The sequence below is a fragment of the Pteropus medius genome, unplaced genomic scaffold (assembly GCF_902729225.1).
Source record: "Pteropus medius unplaced genomic scaffold, Ma_sr-lr_union100, whole genome shotgun sequence".
NCBI lineage: Eukaryota > Metazoa > Chordata > Mammalia > Chiroptera > Pteropodidae > Pteropus > Pteropus medius.
Window position 1 is genome coordinate 4,069,891 of NW_024352947.1, and position 20,009 is coordinate 4,089,899.

General features: G+C 53.1%; 1 protein-coding gene across 1 annotated transcript in view; it reads left to right on the forward strand.

Annotated features, from left to right (window-relative positions):
• The window catches only part of RYR2 (ryanodine receptor 2), a 535,670-nt gene extending 526,665 nt beyond the window's left edge, over nucleotides 1-9,005 (forward strand). Inside the window, exons 98-102 of the mRNA XM_039850351.1 lie at nucleotides 3,817-3,973; nucleotides 5,241-5,305; nucleotides 7,142-7,242; nucleotides 8,144-8,195; nucleotides 8,873-9,005. Of these exons, the coding sequence (XP_039706285.1) occupies nucleotides 3,817-3,973; nucleotides 5,241-5,305; nucleotides 7,142-7,242; nucleotides 8,144-8,195; nucleotides 8,873-8,968 (471 nt within the window). The 3' untranslated portion in view covers nucleotides 8,969-9,005. The remainder of the gene's footprint in view (nucleotides 1-3,816; nucleotides 3,974-5,240; nucleotides 5,306-7,141; nucleotides 7,243-8,143; nucleotides 8,196-8,872) is intronic.
• The last annotated feature ends 11,004 nt before the right edge of the window (nucleotides 9,006-20,009 follow it).

Sequence of the window (20,009 nt, forward strand, 5' to 3'; positions counted from 1 at the left end):
AGGTGGGCTGGGAGGGCGCCCTGCGGGGCGGGGTGCGGGGTGGGGCGCGGGGCGGGGGCGAACCTCCTACAGGTGGAGGGAGGACAGCCTGGCGACTCCACCGCGGGCTCTGGGCTGAGCGACGGCGGGGGCTTTGTTCCGTCTGAGGAGTTTCTGTCCCCGTGGGCGAGATGTCGGCTCCGCGTGGGCGACGTCTGTGCACGTCGCAGGCAGCGCGCCCCCGGCCTTTGCTGGGGAGGGCGGAGGCGCCCGAGTGCAGCTGGACGTTTCTGTCTTGCAAAAGCAAAGTCGCTTGCAGGACACCAGTCCCCTCTCAGCTCCTGGCTCGTCACCGCTGTGCGCTGCTGCCTGCCTCTGAACCAGACACGCCACACCCAGCCGACTGTCCTTAAAGCTCCCGCCTCGGCGGCCACTTGCCTGGACGGCCTTACTGTGTTGGGTCTAAAACCGCTTTCAACCCGCCTCTCACCAACGCTTGTGCCTCACGGTTTTGAAAAGCCAACCACATTTTAAACGTCACTGACCACTTCCCGTGGCGCTCACGAAGTCAGAGGCTGGTGACGACAAGTGGCCGGGAGGGCAGCCGCTCGGCGTGGGAGGTGGCAGGTTTACTTTCTTTAATTCGGTTCTCAGAATCCTTGCTTTGTGTCGGCCCCTTCGCCTTTGTCCACATCGCGTTCTCACTGAGGTGGGTTTTCTTCGCTGGGGTCACCTGTGTCCTCACCACCCTCAGTTTCCACTGCCTGTTGCCTCCGGTCGTGTCACGTGGCTTCACGCTGTTTCTCCGGGTCTCGAAGGGACCCTCGGGTGTTTGCAGGGACGTGATTCACCCTGCAGTGCTCCGTAACCTACAGCAGGTGGCGACAGAGGGACGCGATTCACCCTGCAGTGCTCCGTAACCTACAGCAGGTGGCGCTGTCGCCACAGGTTTGCAGACTCGGAATCACGTTTGCATCTTTCTTTAGGACCTTATTTACTTACTTATTTGGGATCATGGTGTTTTAAGCCTGGAAATCCCATTAAACCAGCAGCATCTTGATAGCATTTGAAACTAGAAATACAAAGAGAAGAAAGTGAAAAATGATCTAAAGTTCTGAAGTCCAGGAAAAGCTCATCATAACTGGAGAGCCAGGGAGACTGACTCTACCTCCAAGGGGGCTCGCGCCCTGAATCCCGCAGAGGAATCGCCAGGGCGGCTGCAGAGAACCCCAGGCCCCCGGAACCGGAAGCTGCACGGAGGGTATCAAGACCGGTGTGTTTCGGAAAAGGCCTTCCAGGTGGCCGAGAGAGCGCACGCCTCGGAAGTGAGCCGTTAGGGCGACTGTTCTGTCTGTGGCTTTATGCTGCCTTCTCCGCAAAGGCCTCTGTCTCTACTCCTTTCTTTTTTGGCCAAGATAAAGCTCTTACAGGGGTCTCCAAGCCACCAGTCCTCGGTTCCCGAAAGCGTGTGCCGGTGCCTGGCCCCGGGGTGAAGCGCGCAGGGGCGGGGAGGGGGAGCCGCAGATCTTGAGAATCAGCGACGTCCGAGTCCCGGAGTTGGCAGCGCCAGCCACCTTCTCTTCTCCGGACTCGGGTCCTTGGAACGAAGTCCGTCTCCCGTCGCTCAGAATCGCTCCCTCCCACTCTCCTGCTCCTGTTCGCCCCTCGGAGCTGAGGCTGTGCAAAGGGGGCGGGCGCAAGCGTTTCCATTTGGGGAGAAGGTCGAGGGCGTTGGCCGCCACCCACGGCCCACCTGCAGCCGTCTCTGGGTTCCGGGCGACGCCGGGCGTGCGGGCCAGGGCGGAAAACCGGTCCCCAGATCCTCAGGTGCACGGTGTGTGTCGCCCTTCACACATCCGGGGTTTTATTGAACCCAGACCATCGGAGCCACGAGCCTCCCTGACTCTGCAGCCTGGCCACCAGCCTGCTCCTGGAACGTGGTGGCGTCCCTTCCTCAAAACGCTCGGAGCTACCACCGGGCGGGGGACGGCAGGGGACGGGGTGCAGCCAGGAGAGGGGAGGTGGCCGGCCAGCGGCCCGAGGAGACGAGACACTTGCTTCGCTGAGTTAGCCTCAGCCTTGTCTCAGACTCCACACGATAACAAACTAAAAACGTGGCATCTCAAGGATGAACTCGCAGTCACCAGGCCCCTGAGAGCCGGCCACACGAGTCCAAGCCCCGACGTCCGGCCCGGGCCCGGGTCCTTGTCACTACGGGAGAACGCTGTGTGGAGGCCGGGCCGTGACGCAGACGCCCAGGTCAGCACGGACTGGCGAGAGGAGCCAGCGGGCTGGTCTCGGTCACCACGGGCCGGGCAGGCGGTGCCCGGAGAGGTGGGACATTCAGGGCCGGGCCTGGGAACTGCGGCGACTCAGTTGGCCGCCCAGGTGTTGGTGTGGCGCCGAAGCCAGAGGTGGACGAGGCGAGCGGCAGCCCAGAGCCAGGGAGGCTGCCCGGGGCGGGGGTCACGGACACAGCCGGGAAGGGCGGCTCCGTCGGCTCACCAGGCGCACAGCACACAGCGCCGCGTTGACTGCGCCCGTGTCACACACACGTGGGAACAGTTCGGAGGAGCACGCGCAGCCCAGCGCCTCCCCGGTGAGGAGCGCGTGTGGGGACATCAGTCCCAGCAGCACAGGGGGCGGCCTCTCCACGCAGAGCCGCTGGCGGCCGCTCCAGGCGCGGTTCCAGACGGAGCTCCGAGGAGCTACAGCCACGTCCGGGGGCTTTTCTAAAGCGGCTGCCCTCGACCTTTCCCTGCCGGAGACAGCCTCGGTGGCCACCCGGGAACCTGGCATTTGCATCTCCAGGCGCCCCCTGGGCTGGCCCAGAGCCGCTGGGGGCGGGGGCAGCACTGCCTCCTGGGCTGGACTGGCGAGCCGCTCCGGAGCAACAGCACCCTCAGCCCACTCTGCTCATTAACAGTTCCGGGCGTCTGACCCAGGAAACTGCACGTATTCAGCGTCTGTCGTTTGTCTGTACATTCGCCCTTGAACCCTGAGTGCTGTGGTGCCACCTTGCTGCCTGGTCTTTGCCTGCACTTCGTGCTTTTAAGGTGACCTGAGAATCCGAGGCCTGTGGGTTGAGGCTTTGAGGTCCCATGGGACCAGCTGGACCCTCGTCCACGGGACAGCCACGGCAGAGGATCGTGTGGCCCAGCGCCCCGAGCCCGGCTGGGCGCCCGCCGTGCTCGTGGTGGCGCTTTCCTGTCCCAGGGCTTACGCGCTTATGAGCTGCCTTCCCCCCCGCCCCTTCCTGCCATCTTCCTCCTTCGTTCTAGATGTCGGAGCAGAGGAGCACGTCAGTGTCCCATTCGTGTAAGACAGGTGGGGAGGGGGGGCCGGGTGAGAGTTAAGTTGTGTTTTTCTAGCTCGATTCCTAAGGTTCCATCTTGTTACACATCAGGTATCACTTTCCCTTTCCCATGTCTGCTGCGCTCAACAAATGAGCGATGCACTTACATACAGTTCGCGGCTCTTCGTGTGATGCTAAGGGGTCGCCTGTCAGATGCTAAGTGGGGTCCGTTTCGTTTTCCGTGCGGTGTGGCAGAGTGCGCGGGCAGCACCTGCCGGACTGACAGCAGACAGCGGAGTGCGGGCCGAGTGTGCGTTGCAGCAAGCAGATGTGAGCTCAGATGCCAGTTCATGGTGGCAGGGGCGGGTGTGGCGGGCAGTGGGGTGGGCGGGCGGCGGGACTGGATGGCGGGAGTGGGCGGCAGGTGGGTGGAGGCCCGGCAGCTCGAGCTCCAGTGAGCGTGGGGCCTCGAGAGCGCCTCAGGCGTGTGAGCGCAGGACCGCGCGTGTTGCCCGGGTGGTGACGCCGTTTCTCCCCTCCAGTGCTACATGTTCCACATGTACGTCGGGGTTCGTGCCGGAGGGGGCATCGGGGACGAAATCGAGGACCCTGCGGGCGACGAGTACGAGATCTACCGCATCATCTTCGACATCACCTTTTTCTTCTTCGTGATCATCATCCTCTTGGCCATAATACAAGGTGAGCGCCGTCCTCTCTGAAGCCAGGGGACCCGAGTTTGAGGTGCCAAGTGTTCCCCTAACCTGGGCGGAGGGCAGGGGTGCCAGGTGCTTTCTGCGGAGCCAAACAGAGCTTGTCCTTTCAGCCCGTCTCCATCGGAATCTGTGGAGGGTAAAACTGGGGCGCAGGGGACGCTCGGGGCCGGGGCGAGGACGCGGGTCTCTGGCCTCCTTGCAGGTAGCACGACCAGAGGCTTCCCCGCCTCGGTCCCCAGCCCTGACCCCCAGCCCTGACCCCACGAGCGCCATGCTGCGGCCGGGCGAGCTGCTCCACCTCTCTGGGCCTGTGGAGTGGAAGTTGGTTAGATCTCTGAGCCCTGGTGCTGTTGAAAAGGTCTTACTTTTTCTTAAATGAAGCCCACGCAGTGAGCACTGTGGGATGACGTGACTCACAGGCCGTGAAAACGAGCAGGGGTCCGAGTGCGCTCGGCGTGCGGGCGGAACCAGCCCCGGCCCGGGCCCAGCCGCGCTGGTGCCGCCCGACCCGCTGCGGCTCCCGTTGGCCCGAGGAAACCGGAGTGCGCTGCTTTTCTCCCGTGGAAAAATCACACGTTATCTTTCTCTGCTTATGCGTCTCTGCCTACGTGTCGACCAACGTGGTGTCATCTCTAAGTCCTCTAGGCAAAGAATGGTACATTTTTCAGTAAAGCACGTGAACTGGCTTAAAGGATTGCGTCGTCGCTGGGTGTGACAGTGACGTGTTTTAGCAGAGGGCAGAGTCACGGTCACTCAGAAGGGAGCGTGCAGCCAGCCAGCCCGGCAGCGAAGCCGCGTGATGTGGCTCATGTCTGGCTGCCGCAGCCGAGGACACCGGGGTCGCTCACGAGGACCTCGTGGAAAGGGATTTGCGGCCACCTCCCCAGGGCGATTACGGCCGTGCTGGACCGCGGCAGGGCCTGGGAACCCTGTCCGCGCGTTCTCTGCGCTTTGCAGCCTGAGGCCCGGTCGCCGTTTCTCAGCGTGAAGCGGGCAGTAGCGTGTGGCCTCTGTGCCGCGGCCACTCGAGGTCCTGCCCTGTCACCTGGCTCTCGGCCCATTGCGGGGTGTGCCGGCCCTCGCCACAGGAGAACGTGCAGTCCTGGCGGAGCGGCGGGTGCCCACGGCTCCATGTCCCGAGCTCTCCCCGCGGTGGCCGCACGGTTCCTGCCTTTGGCAGGGTAGCCAGGGTTGTGACTTAGTTGTGATTCTCAGGTTGACACAGAGTAAATCCTGTCTTTGTTTAACACCAGGTTTAATTATCGATGCTTTCGGAGAGCTCAGAGACCAGCAGGAGCAAGTCAAAGAGGACATGGAGGTGAGTGTCCTGTCTGACTGGGCCGCGTGGCTGACGCACGCACTTTCCTGACTGTGTGGAAGCGGGAAGGACACGGGCGTGGCTTCCTCGTCCGGTTCCCGTTCCCGCAGAGCGCGTCCTGAGCGGGGCCTGGGCACATGCAGGCAGTCCTCCGTCCACTGTCGAGGAGCAGCCGGGCGCCGTGGTCCCAGAGCCGCGTGGGGCCCTTACGGGACACCCTGGGTGCTGCGGTCTCGGGGTGGAACCTGACTTCCTCTTGGGTGGTCAGGGGAGCCCCTAGAGACAGGGACCCCAAGTTGAGGCCTGGAGGTTGCAGGGGTTCGGGTTTGAGAGGGAGCAGGTGGTCCAGGCAGCCCGCCCGCCCGCCACGCCCGGCTCCAGGGCCTCCGTTCACGTCGGAGTCTGGGAATGTCGCCACCTGGGGCCACGCCCGCTCGGACCCAAGATCGGGGAGTTTGCAGATCTGTCCTTGGAGGCCCCAGTGGTTCGGGACGAAGCATCCCATCCCCGTGGGGTGGCTGGAGACTGCAAAGGGCCAGTAACACATCCGAGAAATGGATGGTGTGACTCACAGGCCTCGGGAGACGAGCAGGGTTTCAGCAGGGCAGCGAGGCGACCGGGCGCACGTTCTAGAAGCCGACTTTGGTCTAAAACACGGGCGAGGACGAGGGACTGCGAGGCCGGGGCCAGGGAGGCGCCGTTGGCGTCTCGTGGGTCGGGGACCGTGCGGCGTGTGTGCTCCTGAGGGGGCAGGAGCCGGACAGACGCAGCCTCGCGGTGCAGCTGGACGAGGGGACTCGCGGTGCAGCTGGACGAGGGGACTCGCGGTCGCCCCATGTGGAGGACGAAGCGTGTGGAGCAGGGGGTGCTGAGCCCCAGGATGAGCCACGAGGTGGCAGCTCGGCAACAGCCAGAGGGACTGAGAGGTGACCCAGAGGAAGGACAGGTGCCTGGCCAGGGCTGTTGGGTGTGAACCCAGTTGGCCAGGAGGCCGCGAGCAGTGGGCCGGCCGACGGCTGCCAGTGGCAGGAGGAGGCAGAGAGAATTCTGTAGGCCACTGTGATCGCCTAGATTCAGGCCCTAGAATCTCGGGCACCGCACACTCGCCGCCATGGTGCTGAACAGCTTCTGATGGGCAGGGACGATGGGTGTCCTGAGTCCCACAGGGACAGCAGCCCCCCGGGCCCACGTGGGTCGCTGCCCGTGGGGTTCTGATGGGAAACGGACGGGCCGCTGCTCCTCAGGTTTGCCGTAGCAGGTGACAGGAGTCGGTGCTGCTCTCCAGGTGGCGTGTGGAGGGACGAGGCTGGGACTAGGCAGCGGGAGGGGCAAGCTCCTGGCCCTGGAGTTGGAAGTGACGCCCATCCGTGTCTGTCACGTGCCCGGCACGTTGCCTGGCACCCAGCAGCCCCTCTGAACACCTCGCAGCTCGCGGTTGATGGGGCCCGTGGGAGGTCCCCTGGCGATCAGATGTGGTCTCGGTGGGAACCGGTCTGCGGTCTCGCCGGGGGCCACGTCCCTCCTGCCTAGACAGTGGCTGTCAGTGTCGCGAGCGGTGTCCTCAGAGCCTGCACCTTCTCGGGCCGGAGCAAACCAGGGCGAGGCGTTGCTTTCGGCTGTCAGCGTCCCCTTCCCCTCTCTGCACCTGCTGCTTGCTGCTGGCACCGTGTCCTGTAAGCTGCAGCAGATACCCGTGGCTTCGGTGACCCTGAGGTGCTCAGCCCTCGACAGTGATCTTCTGTCATGCCGAGTGACACGCAGCTGCCACGTGGCGACTTGTGTTCTTTTGTTCTGCGTTCTGCCCTGTTCCATTTTAGCATTTCCTTTGTCTTCCAGACCAAATGCTTCATCTGCGGCATAGGCAACGATTACTTCGATACGGTGCCGCACGGCTTCGAAACCCACACCTTACAGGAGCACAACTTGGCCAATTACCTGTGAGTGTGCGGGTCCCCGACATCCGCCCCTGCCCGCACCCAGGCCCCACGTCAGGCTGGAGAAACCGGGGCGGGGGGAGCGCCCGCTTCCTCTCGTGTGACTGGCCCCGGGCTCCACTGCCCCTGGGAGAGACACCCGCAGCCGGGGCCCTTGTCCCCAGAGCAGGTGGACTCAAGACCTGAAGCAGCGGCCCTTTCTGTGAATGACTCTTTCCAGAACGTGACCTGGAAGGTGGGGAGGATGAACAGGGAGCTGAGCCATGGGGGAGCCCGGCCGCCTCCCTGTTTCCATGGGGACCCCCCAGGGGGCGTGGGAACGTGGGGACCTCTGCCCTTCTGAAGACTCACATCTCGTAGGCGCCATTGGAAACACAATGAAAAGTTGTTTCTTTTTTTTTTTTTTTTAAATACATGGAAATCTGGCTATTACGAAGGACTAGCCCACTCTGCAGTTTAGTAAAATATTATTCTTAGTTTCCGATCCAATTTTAATATCAGAAGAGGAGATGCATTTTAGCCAAAAAAAAAAATAAGAAAGAAAGGAAGTAAAAAAGAGAAAAAGAAGAGGCGGGCCTTGGGATCCACCGCTGTGCGACATCAGCGGGTTTTCCCAGTGGGAACCTTGACTCCGGCTCCGTGAGTGACACGGACACGGCGCGGTGACGTCGGCACGGAGCGGCTCCCGGGAGGCGCGCCTCGACCCGGGCACACATTCTAGCTCCTTTGAAAAAGTATTTTGAGAGGTTAAACTTTTGGTCACCACATCCTGTCGTGCCCCCCGTTTCTACCCTTGTCTGTGCTCTGCTGCCAGCAGGAGCGTTTGGCCCCCAGCAGGGCCGGACGTAGTGGTCGTGCCGATGGCCCACGTGCCCATTCTGACCACCACCCTCTCCATCTCTAGGTTTTTCCTGATGTATCTCATAAACAAGGATGAAACCGAGCACACAGGACAGGTAGGTAAATGGTGCCATCTCCTGAGAGGAGAGGATTCTGACACGTCGGAACAACGCGTGGACGTTACACGTTAAGATGTAGAGTTGCCGTTGGATATTAGATAATATAAAGTTCTGTTATCCTGGATGAGTGTGCAATGATTGCTTTTGTGGAAAAGTAAACATGCCCATAAAAGCAAACTTTTATTGGCTGAAGATGCTGAGTTGCAGTTTCGATCATTATAATGTCCTCAATTCCTTAATTGGAGAGCAGATGATTTCGAACAATTTCAGCCCACGGTACTATGGTCAGTGAAAATTAATTGCATATTAAACGTCTTAGGTTTTTCTTAGGCTGTTTGAAATTCTCTCTCCACAAAATTGACTTCTAATTTTTAATGGTTTGAATTTGGAGGATACAATTAATCTTTAATAGAACTCTCAAAAACGGATACCACAAAGAGGTTTTTTTTATCATCATTATGGTACGGTCAGGATAAAGATTGATTATTTGTGTATTTATTGCTAGAAGTAAGTAAGGCCTGTGTAGTTAGGGGCTTCTCTATGTACATGTGTAATTACAGTCATGCGTATATGGTACGTATAACAACAAACGTGAATTTCTACCTTATGTTTTGTGGGAACACACAGATATTAGGGAAAGACGTGCTGTTAATACGTTTCCTTTCCTTTTGTAGGAGTCTTATGTCTGGAAGATGTATCAAGAAAGATGCTGGGAGTTTTTCCCAGCGGGGGACTGTTTCCGGAAACAGTATGAAGACCAGCTCAATTAAGTCCGACGCAGGCCGCCTCTGAAACCCCCTCTCCGCCCCTCTCCGCCCCCCCTCCGCCCCTTCCACCCTCCCCTCTCCTCATCTCCTTCTTCCCCGTCTCTCTCTCTGGCTTGACTCTGTCTCTCTGACTCTCTCTGTTTCTCTGTCTCTTGCAAACGTCCCGCTGATTCTGTGACCTGCCGGCGTTAACGTGCGTTCCGGGAACAGTGAAGCTGTTTCCAAGACCTGACCGAGCTCCCCCACCCTGTGTATTTTCTTTGAGGATAAGGACTGAAGATGAATCTAAACTCACACGCAGACAACATAGGAACCGTGGAAGGAAAGCCATGCCGGACACCCGATCGTAACAGGCAGACGTCCTTCTGAGACGTCTGGAGTCTCCCGACCGACGGGGTGTCCACAGAGAAGCGGCCGCCGCTCCCACCGGCCTCTCCGTCCTCCTGCCCGGGGAGGGGCCCCGAGGGACCCGCAGCTCGTCACAGCTCGCCGTGGCCACCGGAGGGAATTAGTGCCTTACTACATGCGGGTCGAGCTATGCAGAAGAACCGTGCATGAAAAACATCTTTATTTTCTTTGTGTCGACTTCTTTTTTTTTTTTTTTACAGGGTTGATTTTGTGAGTTTTTTTTTTTTCCCTTTATTCTTTTATTTTGGTGGGGAGGGTAAGAAAAGCAGTTTGTGCACTTAAAAAGACTGGCAGCCTGGTTTTCAGGGACCAGAGGCTCCCTGTCCCCCCCTGACTAATGCTGCTTCCCCACATCACTGCTTCCTCTCACTGCTGCCACAGGTTCGACGTAACTCTGTGAAACCTTTGTACGAAAACAAAGACCGCAAAAAACACTCTTTCAAAAGAAATAACTCTTTGCATGTTTATTATGCAAGTTTAAACAGAACCTTCAGAAGCAAATCGATCCACGTGAGAGGGTGCTCATGACGATGACATTCATAGTGCACACGCTGTGGGCTTAACGTCCGTCTGGAGCCAGTGTCGTCCACCGACAACGCCACCCATCGTGAACCCGACGTCGTGAGCTTTTCCCTTTCTTTCCACCACCGTGACCAGCTGCTGATTAAGGACTTCTCGTCAGGCCATTTTTTTAATATCAAAGCTGAAGCAATATCCATTCAGGGACTTCATCGGTTGCATCAGAAAACACGGATGATAAAATCAGTCACTCCATTTTGAGTCCTTTTAAGTGTAATGCTAATCTTTACAAATAAAAAGGCAGAATTCAAAATGGGAGCGAGGTCATTTCGCGAACATTGGAGCTCTTTTATTACGAGTCTGCTTGTTAATTTTAGAATTGTGAAACTGCTCTGATTAAACTATTTAACTAACGTTCTCACCCTCTGCTTTCTGCACTGCACTTGTAACCGGGATGCATCACGAAACACTGAGCACGTAGCGGGAAAAGGGTCCAGGGCAGCCCAGCGCCATCGAGCCTGCCACGCGGTCGGGTTTCCTGCTCCAGGTTTGCCGCGTTTATGATTCTGGAATCTCAGCGACACAATATTTTGACTCCCCCCCACCCCCCCCCACCCCCCTGCCCGGTCATTTCCCTGTTTTGGGGTCCTCCAGATTTCTTGAGAACCGCGAATGACAGGAACATCACTATCTCCAAATCATTCAGATTTTACACAGCTCTCATTTTAGGAAACTTGGGGTGAATCCACGTCTCTGGAATAACAGGGATCTGTCTTCCGAGAGAATGTGAAGGAGGACAGTACGCCAGCGAGGGGTGTATTAAACACTCAAACGCTGAGGGTCGCGTGCCGAGGGCTGCGCTGGGTGTGACATCTGTCATTTCTCAGCTCATCCGCACGACGTCATAGCTGTAGGAACTCGGCTTTGCGTTTATCTTTTTGTTGGGGAGAAGGAATCTATTTGGCCACCCCGGGAGTTTCTGAGCCCACTCAGGGAGGTGAGCTCGCTTTCTGAGGAGTCCGAATAAAATAAATCAGGTCAGCTCCATAAAACATCAAAGAACACTGTCCCCTTTGCCAGGAAACACTGCAGAGGAAGCGTACAATGGAGAGGAATAAATTTTTAGGACATAAAATCTCCTGACAGATTCAGGTCTTCAATTTATAATGCGAGAGCCGAGTTCACAGGAAATGACAGTGCAGGTGAGAGGTGAGGGAAGGTCCCCATTGTCCCCCGAGTTTCACAGACTCTGGGGGACTCTCCTGACTGCTGGCTGTCCATCCCTGGGAGGTGACGGTGTTCGGGGAGCATGGGGAAGGGGGCTCCCCTCTGCCGGGGCACACGGGGTGTCGGCGTTGGTGGGAGTGAAGGCGCGGGCCGGGTCCCAACGCCCCTCCTCGCCGTGGCGACGGGCAGAGGGGACACCACGCTCCCTTCCCAAGGCCTGCGAGGGCGGAGGGGCTTCTCTCACGGGCTTCGTTAAGGCCCCCACGAAATCGCGCGCGAGTCTCGCACGCATCCTCGCTCTCCACGTCTCTAACTAAACTCAGGGCTGCCTGACTCAAACTCAAGAAATGTAATCCCTGTGAGACCTCGTTACACAAAGAGCCAAACGTTCACGGCCGATACAACATCTTCGTATTTCCATTTCAACATTTAACGGACGCTTTTCTGCCATTCTTAGTTCACCTCTTCCCCTCCCCCACACCCACCCCAGAAACATCTCTTGATCCTTCTCCAAAAAAAAGAAAAAAGACAACTATGAAGTTTCATAATCGAAGGTGACATTCTCCTAACACTCTGCGGCGCTCGCTCCTTGCACCCAGGGTCATCATATTCATATGCGGGAGACAGTTTGTTCTGAGCCCTACAAAAACTCATTTAAAAGTCGTATGGTAATGGAAATACTTTCTGCCTCATTATAAAAGCATATCTGTGTAAATTATACATTTTTTTCACTCTCTTGTTTTACTGAGGAAATGTTCTTTCCTAAGCTCCAGTTTTCTGGGTGACTCAACTAAAAGGGTTCCCGTGGCTGTAAAGGTCTTTGGGTGCCTCTGTCACCGTGGCGAATGCCTCACCTACTGTGAACACAGTAAAAGATAACTGCTAAAAAGCATATTTCTTACCTTTACCCAAATGTGGGATTCATGTAAGCTTGACGTGGAAAAAGCTTGGACAGTTAGCCATTCCCCAAATTATTCCATAGTTTTCTGTTGTGAAGAGGGTGGCCTCCCTGTCACCTTATGATCACATTTCTGCCCAGCACTCTGAACTATCTGTGACAGAAGCTGAGAAAGGAGTCTCTTGACCTTGATCCAAATGCATGGCTTGTGCCTGGGATTGTTAATAGCCATAAGTATTAATAGCACACATATCTTAAGGGGACAAAGTATAAACCTATCATATCATTAAAATTATAGCATAATATTTAACTAGGTGGCTAGTGTGAGTATTGAAAGCAGCTAAACAAATCCTTAAAGGCCCACGTTCACAAAATCACAGAGAATTTGTAACGTCACAACTCAGCACAGAAACATAAGACTGTAGAAACCACATCTCGGGGGATGCCGTCTCGGCAGCTGAATGGCTTGGCTAACTGGCAGAAGTCACAACGCTGGGCAGCGGGAGAGCTGGAGCTTTTTATAAGAAGTCTGGTTTCTTTTGAAATCTTTTTCCTATTATGGCCAGAATAGTTTGAAAAACAGGAAGTCTTCTTTATGAACCTAGCTAAAATGAGAAGGAAAAGTTTTGGTGAATATCATCATTGCTCACCGGCATCCCGCCCCTGCGGCCGGGGGGTTGTGGGGGAATGAATAACTGCCCGCAAAATGCACCATCGAGTAAAGAAACAAAGCTTCGGTTTTAGGCCAAAACTATAGGAGAAGCCTCGGTGCGACATTTCACTTTAGTGTCTGCCTAATTTCCTTACGGAGTTCTCTAGACCATTGCGCTGGTGTCCACAGCTATTCATAAGTTACTTTATTGTGGCTAAAAATTTCAGTTCCAGTTATAATATTCATCATGATTAGGAGTTGGGATTCATATTTTCTCCTTAAAGATTGTCCGTTGAGGAAAGGTTTTGGGGGATCCAGGAACCCCGCGTGTTAGCAGGTCAGTGGTGTCTAATGGCGAAAGAGCGTTGGCTTTGCCTTCCCTGTCCGTCTGCCCCCACACGCCCACGAGGCACCCCCACCCCCTTTACACATCACGACATCTGGATCGTCTTCCAGGAAGCCTGGGGCCTCGATAGACGTGCTCTGCTTTTGCATTAAGTTCTAAACGGGCCTTTGAATTTTCGTTTGTGGAGAAACGCGATAACTTTTTTATAGATCTGTTAACACCACTGAGTATGATAATGTTGCCCCTAAATGAACAACTCTGTCGTAACATAAGCACAAACTGGAGGGTTAATAAGTTTTTCAAAAGACCACCAAACCTGAAAGTTTTTGCATATTATAATTTGGGTTACCTGCAGTTTTGAACTTAACGTTAGGTAGACCTAATATTTTTTATATAAATTTAGAAAAATAGATGCAGATATGGGCAGATAGAATGTCAAAAATCAAATAGATGGGCTTACAATGATTAACGCTCTTTATTGGCCGAAAGACATACAGGAGATAGATAGCTACTTAAGCTTTGATACGATGACCAAACGGCCCCCCCTGCACAAAATGGAGATGAACGGGGCAGAAGCCTTGGAAGATATTACAATTTAATAAAAATTCATAGCCAGATGGTTGCATTTATTTATCTTTTATTTATATACACACAGAAGAAAAACAATTAGCGAAGCAGTTTTTTCATAGTGAGAAAACTGGTAGAAACTCATCCTTTTATTTAAAGAGTATAAATCAAGAAATGACTATTTAAAAATGTCGTGAAAGCTAAGTCAAGAATGAGCTCAGGCAAAGTGCTACATACACGACATCAAATAATTTATATCCATACTGGGCATAACGGCGAGAAAGGACTGCTTCCTCTTGGCCCTGGCCAGTGGCCCCTGGCATTGTCCGAGCCCGGTCCTCCAGAACATGGCCAGAGGCAGGGCTTCCCGGGACACCTGGGTGACAGGTGAGGTCAGGGAAAGATGACGTCAGCGCCCGCTCACGCACGGGCCCTGGCTGCACTGCGCCCCGAGCCCAGCGGGTCTGCAAGGGGAAATCGTGCCTCAGCCTAGAGAGGACAGGGAGTAAATGTGTCACTTCTCTTCCCCAGGTCAGAGTTCACCCTGAGGCAGATCAAGTCCCCTCTAAACCCCCCAAGCACACCTGCGGGACCGAATCATCGGGGTCCCACTGGGAGCCCCCTCGCTACCAGATCCCAACCCTACGGTGGGCAGGTGGGTGATGCCCAGAAGCAGGAGGAGGAGCCGGCACCCCAGGGAGTTGCCAGTCAGGCTGGCTGCACATGGGGGCCAAGGGCAGGGCCCCACTGCCAAGGACAAGGGCCGGTCAGCCCCGAGCAGCAGAACCACGAGGGCCAAGGGATGTCCGGGGCCGGAGGAAATCTGAGGAAGCGCTTGAGTTTTGGGCCTTATATGGGTATTGCTGTATCATTTTTCATTGGCTTTTTATATGTTTGAAATAGTTAATAATCAAAAATGAATGATAACGACAAAGTTGCTTCACGGCTCGGGGAGCGGGGCCTAATGCTGGCGGGTCAGGGAAGGATCAGTTCTGTGGGCATTTACTGTCTTCCATTTTCTCCAGCACGGAGAAAATGAATTACTTGAATGAAAGCATAGATGGTCTGCTCATCGAATGTGAAACACACAGGTTCCGGATGGTGTTATAGGAAAGAAAGACACATATTCTGTTTTGCTCCAAGAAGTTATAACCAGTTTTTAGAAGTAATAGCAAGAGGGATTTTTCTCAGCTTTCTAATGCCTTTTCATACTTCTGCCCAACAGCAGGCCGGACAAGCTTGGCAGGGAAAGTGCTTCTGAGTAGAGGCTGTGTTGGTAATTTTTCAGTATTCCCAGAAAAGATACTCTCGCCATAGGCACATAGAATTATCTGAGAATTTATAAGTAATTCAGGTTCCTCAGCCATAACCCAAATACTCCGATTTGGAAGGTCCGATAAGGCCAGGAAATCTGCGTTTTAAATCAGTGTCCGTTCTCCGCCAGACACGAGTGATTCACAGACTACAGTTTAAGGAAGCATTAGTGATCTTGCGGTCCCCACGATCCTATGATTATTTGGTGGTGACACAATGCGTGGGCCTTCAAGTTGATGTGTTAGCACACCGGCCAGGGAGGCAGGCAGCCTCCAAGTCAGCCCCAGCACTAACACTCGCTAGTGATATATCTTTGGTAAATTTATTTAACCTGCATTGATGAATTCATTTAACCTAAGGCTAAAACGGTGTTACTTTATCTGATACTTAACAGCAGAATTCCGAGCATCAAAGTTTATGCGAATGTTAAGAATCAAAAAACATCATTCAAAGTAAGGGACTTTATATTATTAACTTGCCCAAAGGAGTAAAATGAGATCGTATAGGAGATAATCAGCACTCCTAAACCTAGAGATTTTCTAGAACTAAACATAGTTATCAGTTCATTGTACTCAAAATTGTAAAATTTAGTGCCCTAACTTCTGCGTCATTGCCTCATTAAGCAGATCTAAAATGTTGCAATTTTTCTGTAATTCTTACGGTTTGATTTACTTCTACTTCATTCTGTGTGGTTATAAAAGAGAATAGTTAGACTATTATGTTTAGTATCTGTATGGATTTTGTGGTGGGTTATTTTAGGGTTCCTATGGCTTCTCTGAGACAGTACCAAAAAGAAAAAAAAGGTGTCAGCTTCTCAGGGCAACTGAGTCATCCAGGTTCAAGGTTCACAGAGAAGTCAATCACTGCCCACTTGGTTTGAATTTCATCACTGGCTGTAATACCCGGTAAAGGGACCATTACAGAAAAATATACCAGTTACAGGTCTACGTTAGGGGAAAGGCGAGGAGGTGTGATCGATGACCTCCTTTCTTTCCAACCCTAACATAAAAATTAAAGGCCAGAAGCCAGTTAGGAACTAGAGACCAGGAACAAGGATTATAAGGACTTTGCCATTTTCTCTTGTTTGTTATTATTGTGACCCCTGCCCCACTTTGCCAGCTGAAATAAAAACTCTTAAAAGGAAAAAGATAAGAACATAGAACATTTCAAAAAGCATGATAATTAAAATTGAACAGATCAACATTTATGAGATGTAGCTAAAGGAGTATGTAGAGGCAAATTTATAGCTTAAAATATTTATATTAGTAAAAAAGGAAAGGCTTAAAATCAGTTGTGTAGGTTTTTATATTTAGAAGTTAGAAATTTTTTAAAAAAGGAAATTAAACCCAAGAAAATAGGAAATAAGATGTGAGCTAAAATCAACAAAATAAAAACAAACAAATGAAAATAGAGATTAACAAAGGCAATACTGGTTCTCTGAAAGGAATAAAAAGGTTTATAAATCCATAACGATAGTATTTAAAAGTATTGAAAGCATGAAAAAAAGTAAGAGAGAAAGTGTGACTTACTAATATCAGGAATAAAAGAGAGGAATCATTACAGATAAGATGGATATTAAAAGGATAATGAACAACTATATGGCAATCGATGTGGCAATTTAGTTTTTCTAGAACAAAATGGACAGACTCCTGAACGACACATACCACATTAACAAGATGAATTTAAAATGCGAGTAACCCTCAATATATCGAAGTAATTGAATTGATCGAAAATGTTTCTTCAAAGGTGGTTTTACCGATGAAATATTTATAGTGTCTTTTTGTTATGGTTCCGAAAATAATTGCATAAGGAGAGCCTCTTATGTCGTTCAAAGGTGGTCAGCAATGTCCCTGACCTTGTGATTGTTCCTGAGGTGGGTAGTGGACAAAATGGTCCATCAGAAGCTTTTCTTTGATGGATGTGGGACATGATGTGGAACATCTTGGAAATGAATCTCTCTGTCCCATTGGATCTGAACGACAAGCATTAAGCTCTGGCAGTTCAGGCAGTCGTTTTGCTCCTGTGGGAGAAGACAGTCCGAGGATGGTGCTGACAGGCGGTTACCGCAGGAGAGAGCGCCCCGGAGGAGCGAGCTGTCATCCTGACACCGTCGCGAACTTCTAGACGAAACATCGCCAGAGGCCAGGCGCCATCTTTCATTCATGTGAAGCAACGACATATGCATTAAGCTAGTTGGAATTAGTTTTCCATTACTTGCAATAAGAAATGTTTGAAAAAATCCTATATTTGGACCCTATTTTAATTGCTAAACTTTAAAATGTTTTGCTGTCATCATTTATTACCTCTCCCCAACTCTCAACTTCGCTAACGCTTTCGATATTTCAGATAACACTTTAAATAATTTTCTCCAGTTCCAGAAAATTGCCATTAGGGTTTAAGTTATGATTATTTAACAAAATAATTTTAAAGCACTTGCTAGACATGTTGAATTTCCAGTTTATTCATATTATTTTCTGTGACGATTTACCACAAGCCGAGTGAGTGGCTCGGGCAGAAATTTGTTGATTCAGTTCTAGAGGCTGGAATTCTGAAGTCAGCCCTCCCCGAGCTGGGAGGGAGCATCTGTCCATGTGTCTGTCCTGGTTTGCCTGCGACCTCGGCGTCCTTTCTATGTGGGCATCTTGGTCCATATTTCTGCTGTTTATGAGGACACCCGTCACATTGGGTTAAGTAAGCCTCGTTTTAACTCATCTACCTCTGTAAAGACCCTTCCTCCTCATAGGGCCACGTTCTGAGGAGGGACGTGATCCACCTCATGAAGGTCCTTCAGTAACGAGTCTGCATTTCTTCGTGTCGATCAGAATTTCTCAAACCGATGTTCGAGGATGTAATCTTTAGTGTCAGCGAATTCTCTATTAGAATTTAAATTTTTAATGTTTTATTCTTAATCGATATAAATTATTTAAGTTGGTGCTGGTTAATTTCTCTTGCTTGAAACAACAATACCGCCTTAGCTAAACTACTGAGGCATGGCTAGGAGTCTGGAGAGGCCTCAGGCGGTGGGCGGTGAGCGTCCTGAGCGGAGGGGGCGGTAAGCGAGCTCTGCAGGTGTCTGGAGGCCCCTCCAGGCTTCAGCTCAGTGGCGATGAACAGAAGCGTCTGGGAAACTACAGGGGAGGGGGAGGCGGGTGCCTCTGGCAGCCGAGAGTGGCCCGGGCCGGCCCACAGGCAGCAGGGGGCAGGGATTCTGACGCACAGCTGTGTGGACTAAATGCTGCTGCGGCCGCGGGCTGGGGAGCGTGCTCACCCCGAGCCCTGAGGAACGCGGCCCCGTGACCCCGAGCTCGGCGCGTCGGCAGAGTCAGCGGAGCCGCACGGCCCGGGATTCTGGCTACAGCACTGTGAGGTGACACACGAGTGTCGCCGTAAGATGCCCGATGTGTGGCAATTCGTTATGCTAGCAACAGAAAGCGAATGCCAGGAGAGACTCAGTGTATAACACGGTGATACGGTGTCCGCGGTGCCCGGCACGTGAGACCGCCCGAGAGAGGACCGGTGGCCTCGAAGAAACAGCGACAAATGTTATTCCCCAAAACAGAGAAACAGACTGAAGATGGGGACTTTATTTAAAAAATAAAGCACAAAAAATACATGATCATTTTAATCCATGCAGAAAAAGCATGTAACGAAATCCAATATCCTTTCATGAGAACAAATGAGAAATGGAAAGGGATCCCCTCGGTCCGACAGCGGCATCTCCGGACGGACGGCCCCGCCAACTCCGCCAACTCCGCCATCAACGGCGAAAGGCGGAGGGCCCGCCCCGCACCCTGACGACCCCAGATACCTGCCCTCGCCATTTCTACTCGACGCCGTCTAGAGTCCCGCTCAGGGAAACTCATCCAGAAAAAGAAATGAGAGGCGTTCAGAGTGAAAAGGAAGAAGTAAAACTATCTGCAGCGGACAAACCAGGGAATGAGTGTACGCTCACACACGCGCGTGCACGCGCGCACGCACATGCGCACCCATATGTGCACATGCATGTGTGTGAATGAACCACACACGCACACACACATACACACACAAATGCACACACCCACACATGTGCGCACACACGTGCACACACATGCACCCCGCACAAATGCATACACGCCCACACATGTGCGTGCACACACGTGCACAATCGCGCACGCACACACTCACGCGTGTACAAATGCACACAAGCACACACATGTGCACACACGAGCACACACATGCATACACGTGTACACATATGCACACACACGTGTACACATATGCACACCCACACGCACACACACAGCCTCTATTTCTACATGCTGAAGCCGTGAGTTTTCACTGGTGTCTCCGACTCCGGCACCACGGGGTCCGGTCACACGTCTCCCCGGCCACATCTGCAACTCCGACGGTGGGAACCGGAGCGCCTTGTCCTGAGCAGGTTACTTACCAGATGTGCTCTGTGCTCAGTTTCCCACGGCCACACCGTCCTCCACCGGTCTCTCCTCACCTCCCTCAGGCTCCAACCCCCACATCCAGTCACTGCGGCCACCAGCCTGGTCACGCCTCCCAGCTAGATGCCTTCTCGTCCTTCAGCGGCCTCCCTGGGCCGTCTTGACACGTTCACGCTCCTCTCCCTGGGAGCTGCTGCCTCGCCGTGGGGTTCTCACCCCTCTACAGGCTGCCACCACGGCCCCTCCTCCCCCAGATGCCCCCCGAATGGGTTTGGGGCTGAATTATCAAAGAAGGGTGTATGGGAGGAGTGAAGAGAGGGAGGGAGGGAGGGAGGGAGGGAGGAGGGAGGGAGGGAGGAGGGAAGGGAAAGGGAAGGAAGACAGGAAAGGAAAGGAAGAACCCTTTCTCTTCTGACTATTCCTTACTTTCTTGTCAATTCATCAAGGGTGTTTAATGAGTTTTCTGTCTGGTGACATCTAGTAAAGGTGATTATATACATACCCCCTCGAAACAGAAATCTGCTATTAGGCATATACCCCGCCGTGCATAAGTGAACCCAAATATATCTATATGTATCTGTCATAGAAGCGTTATCCATAATAGCTGAACACAGCAGGAAAACAGTCTGTGACAATTTAGTAAACGAATAAATTCTGTATGTGCCGGACTCACATGGTGGAGG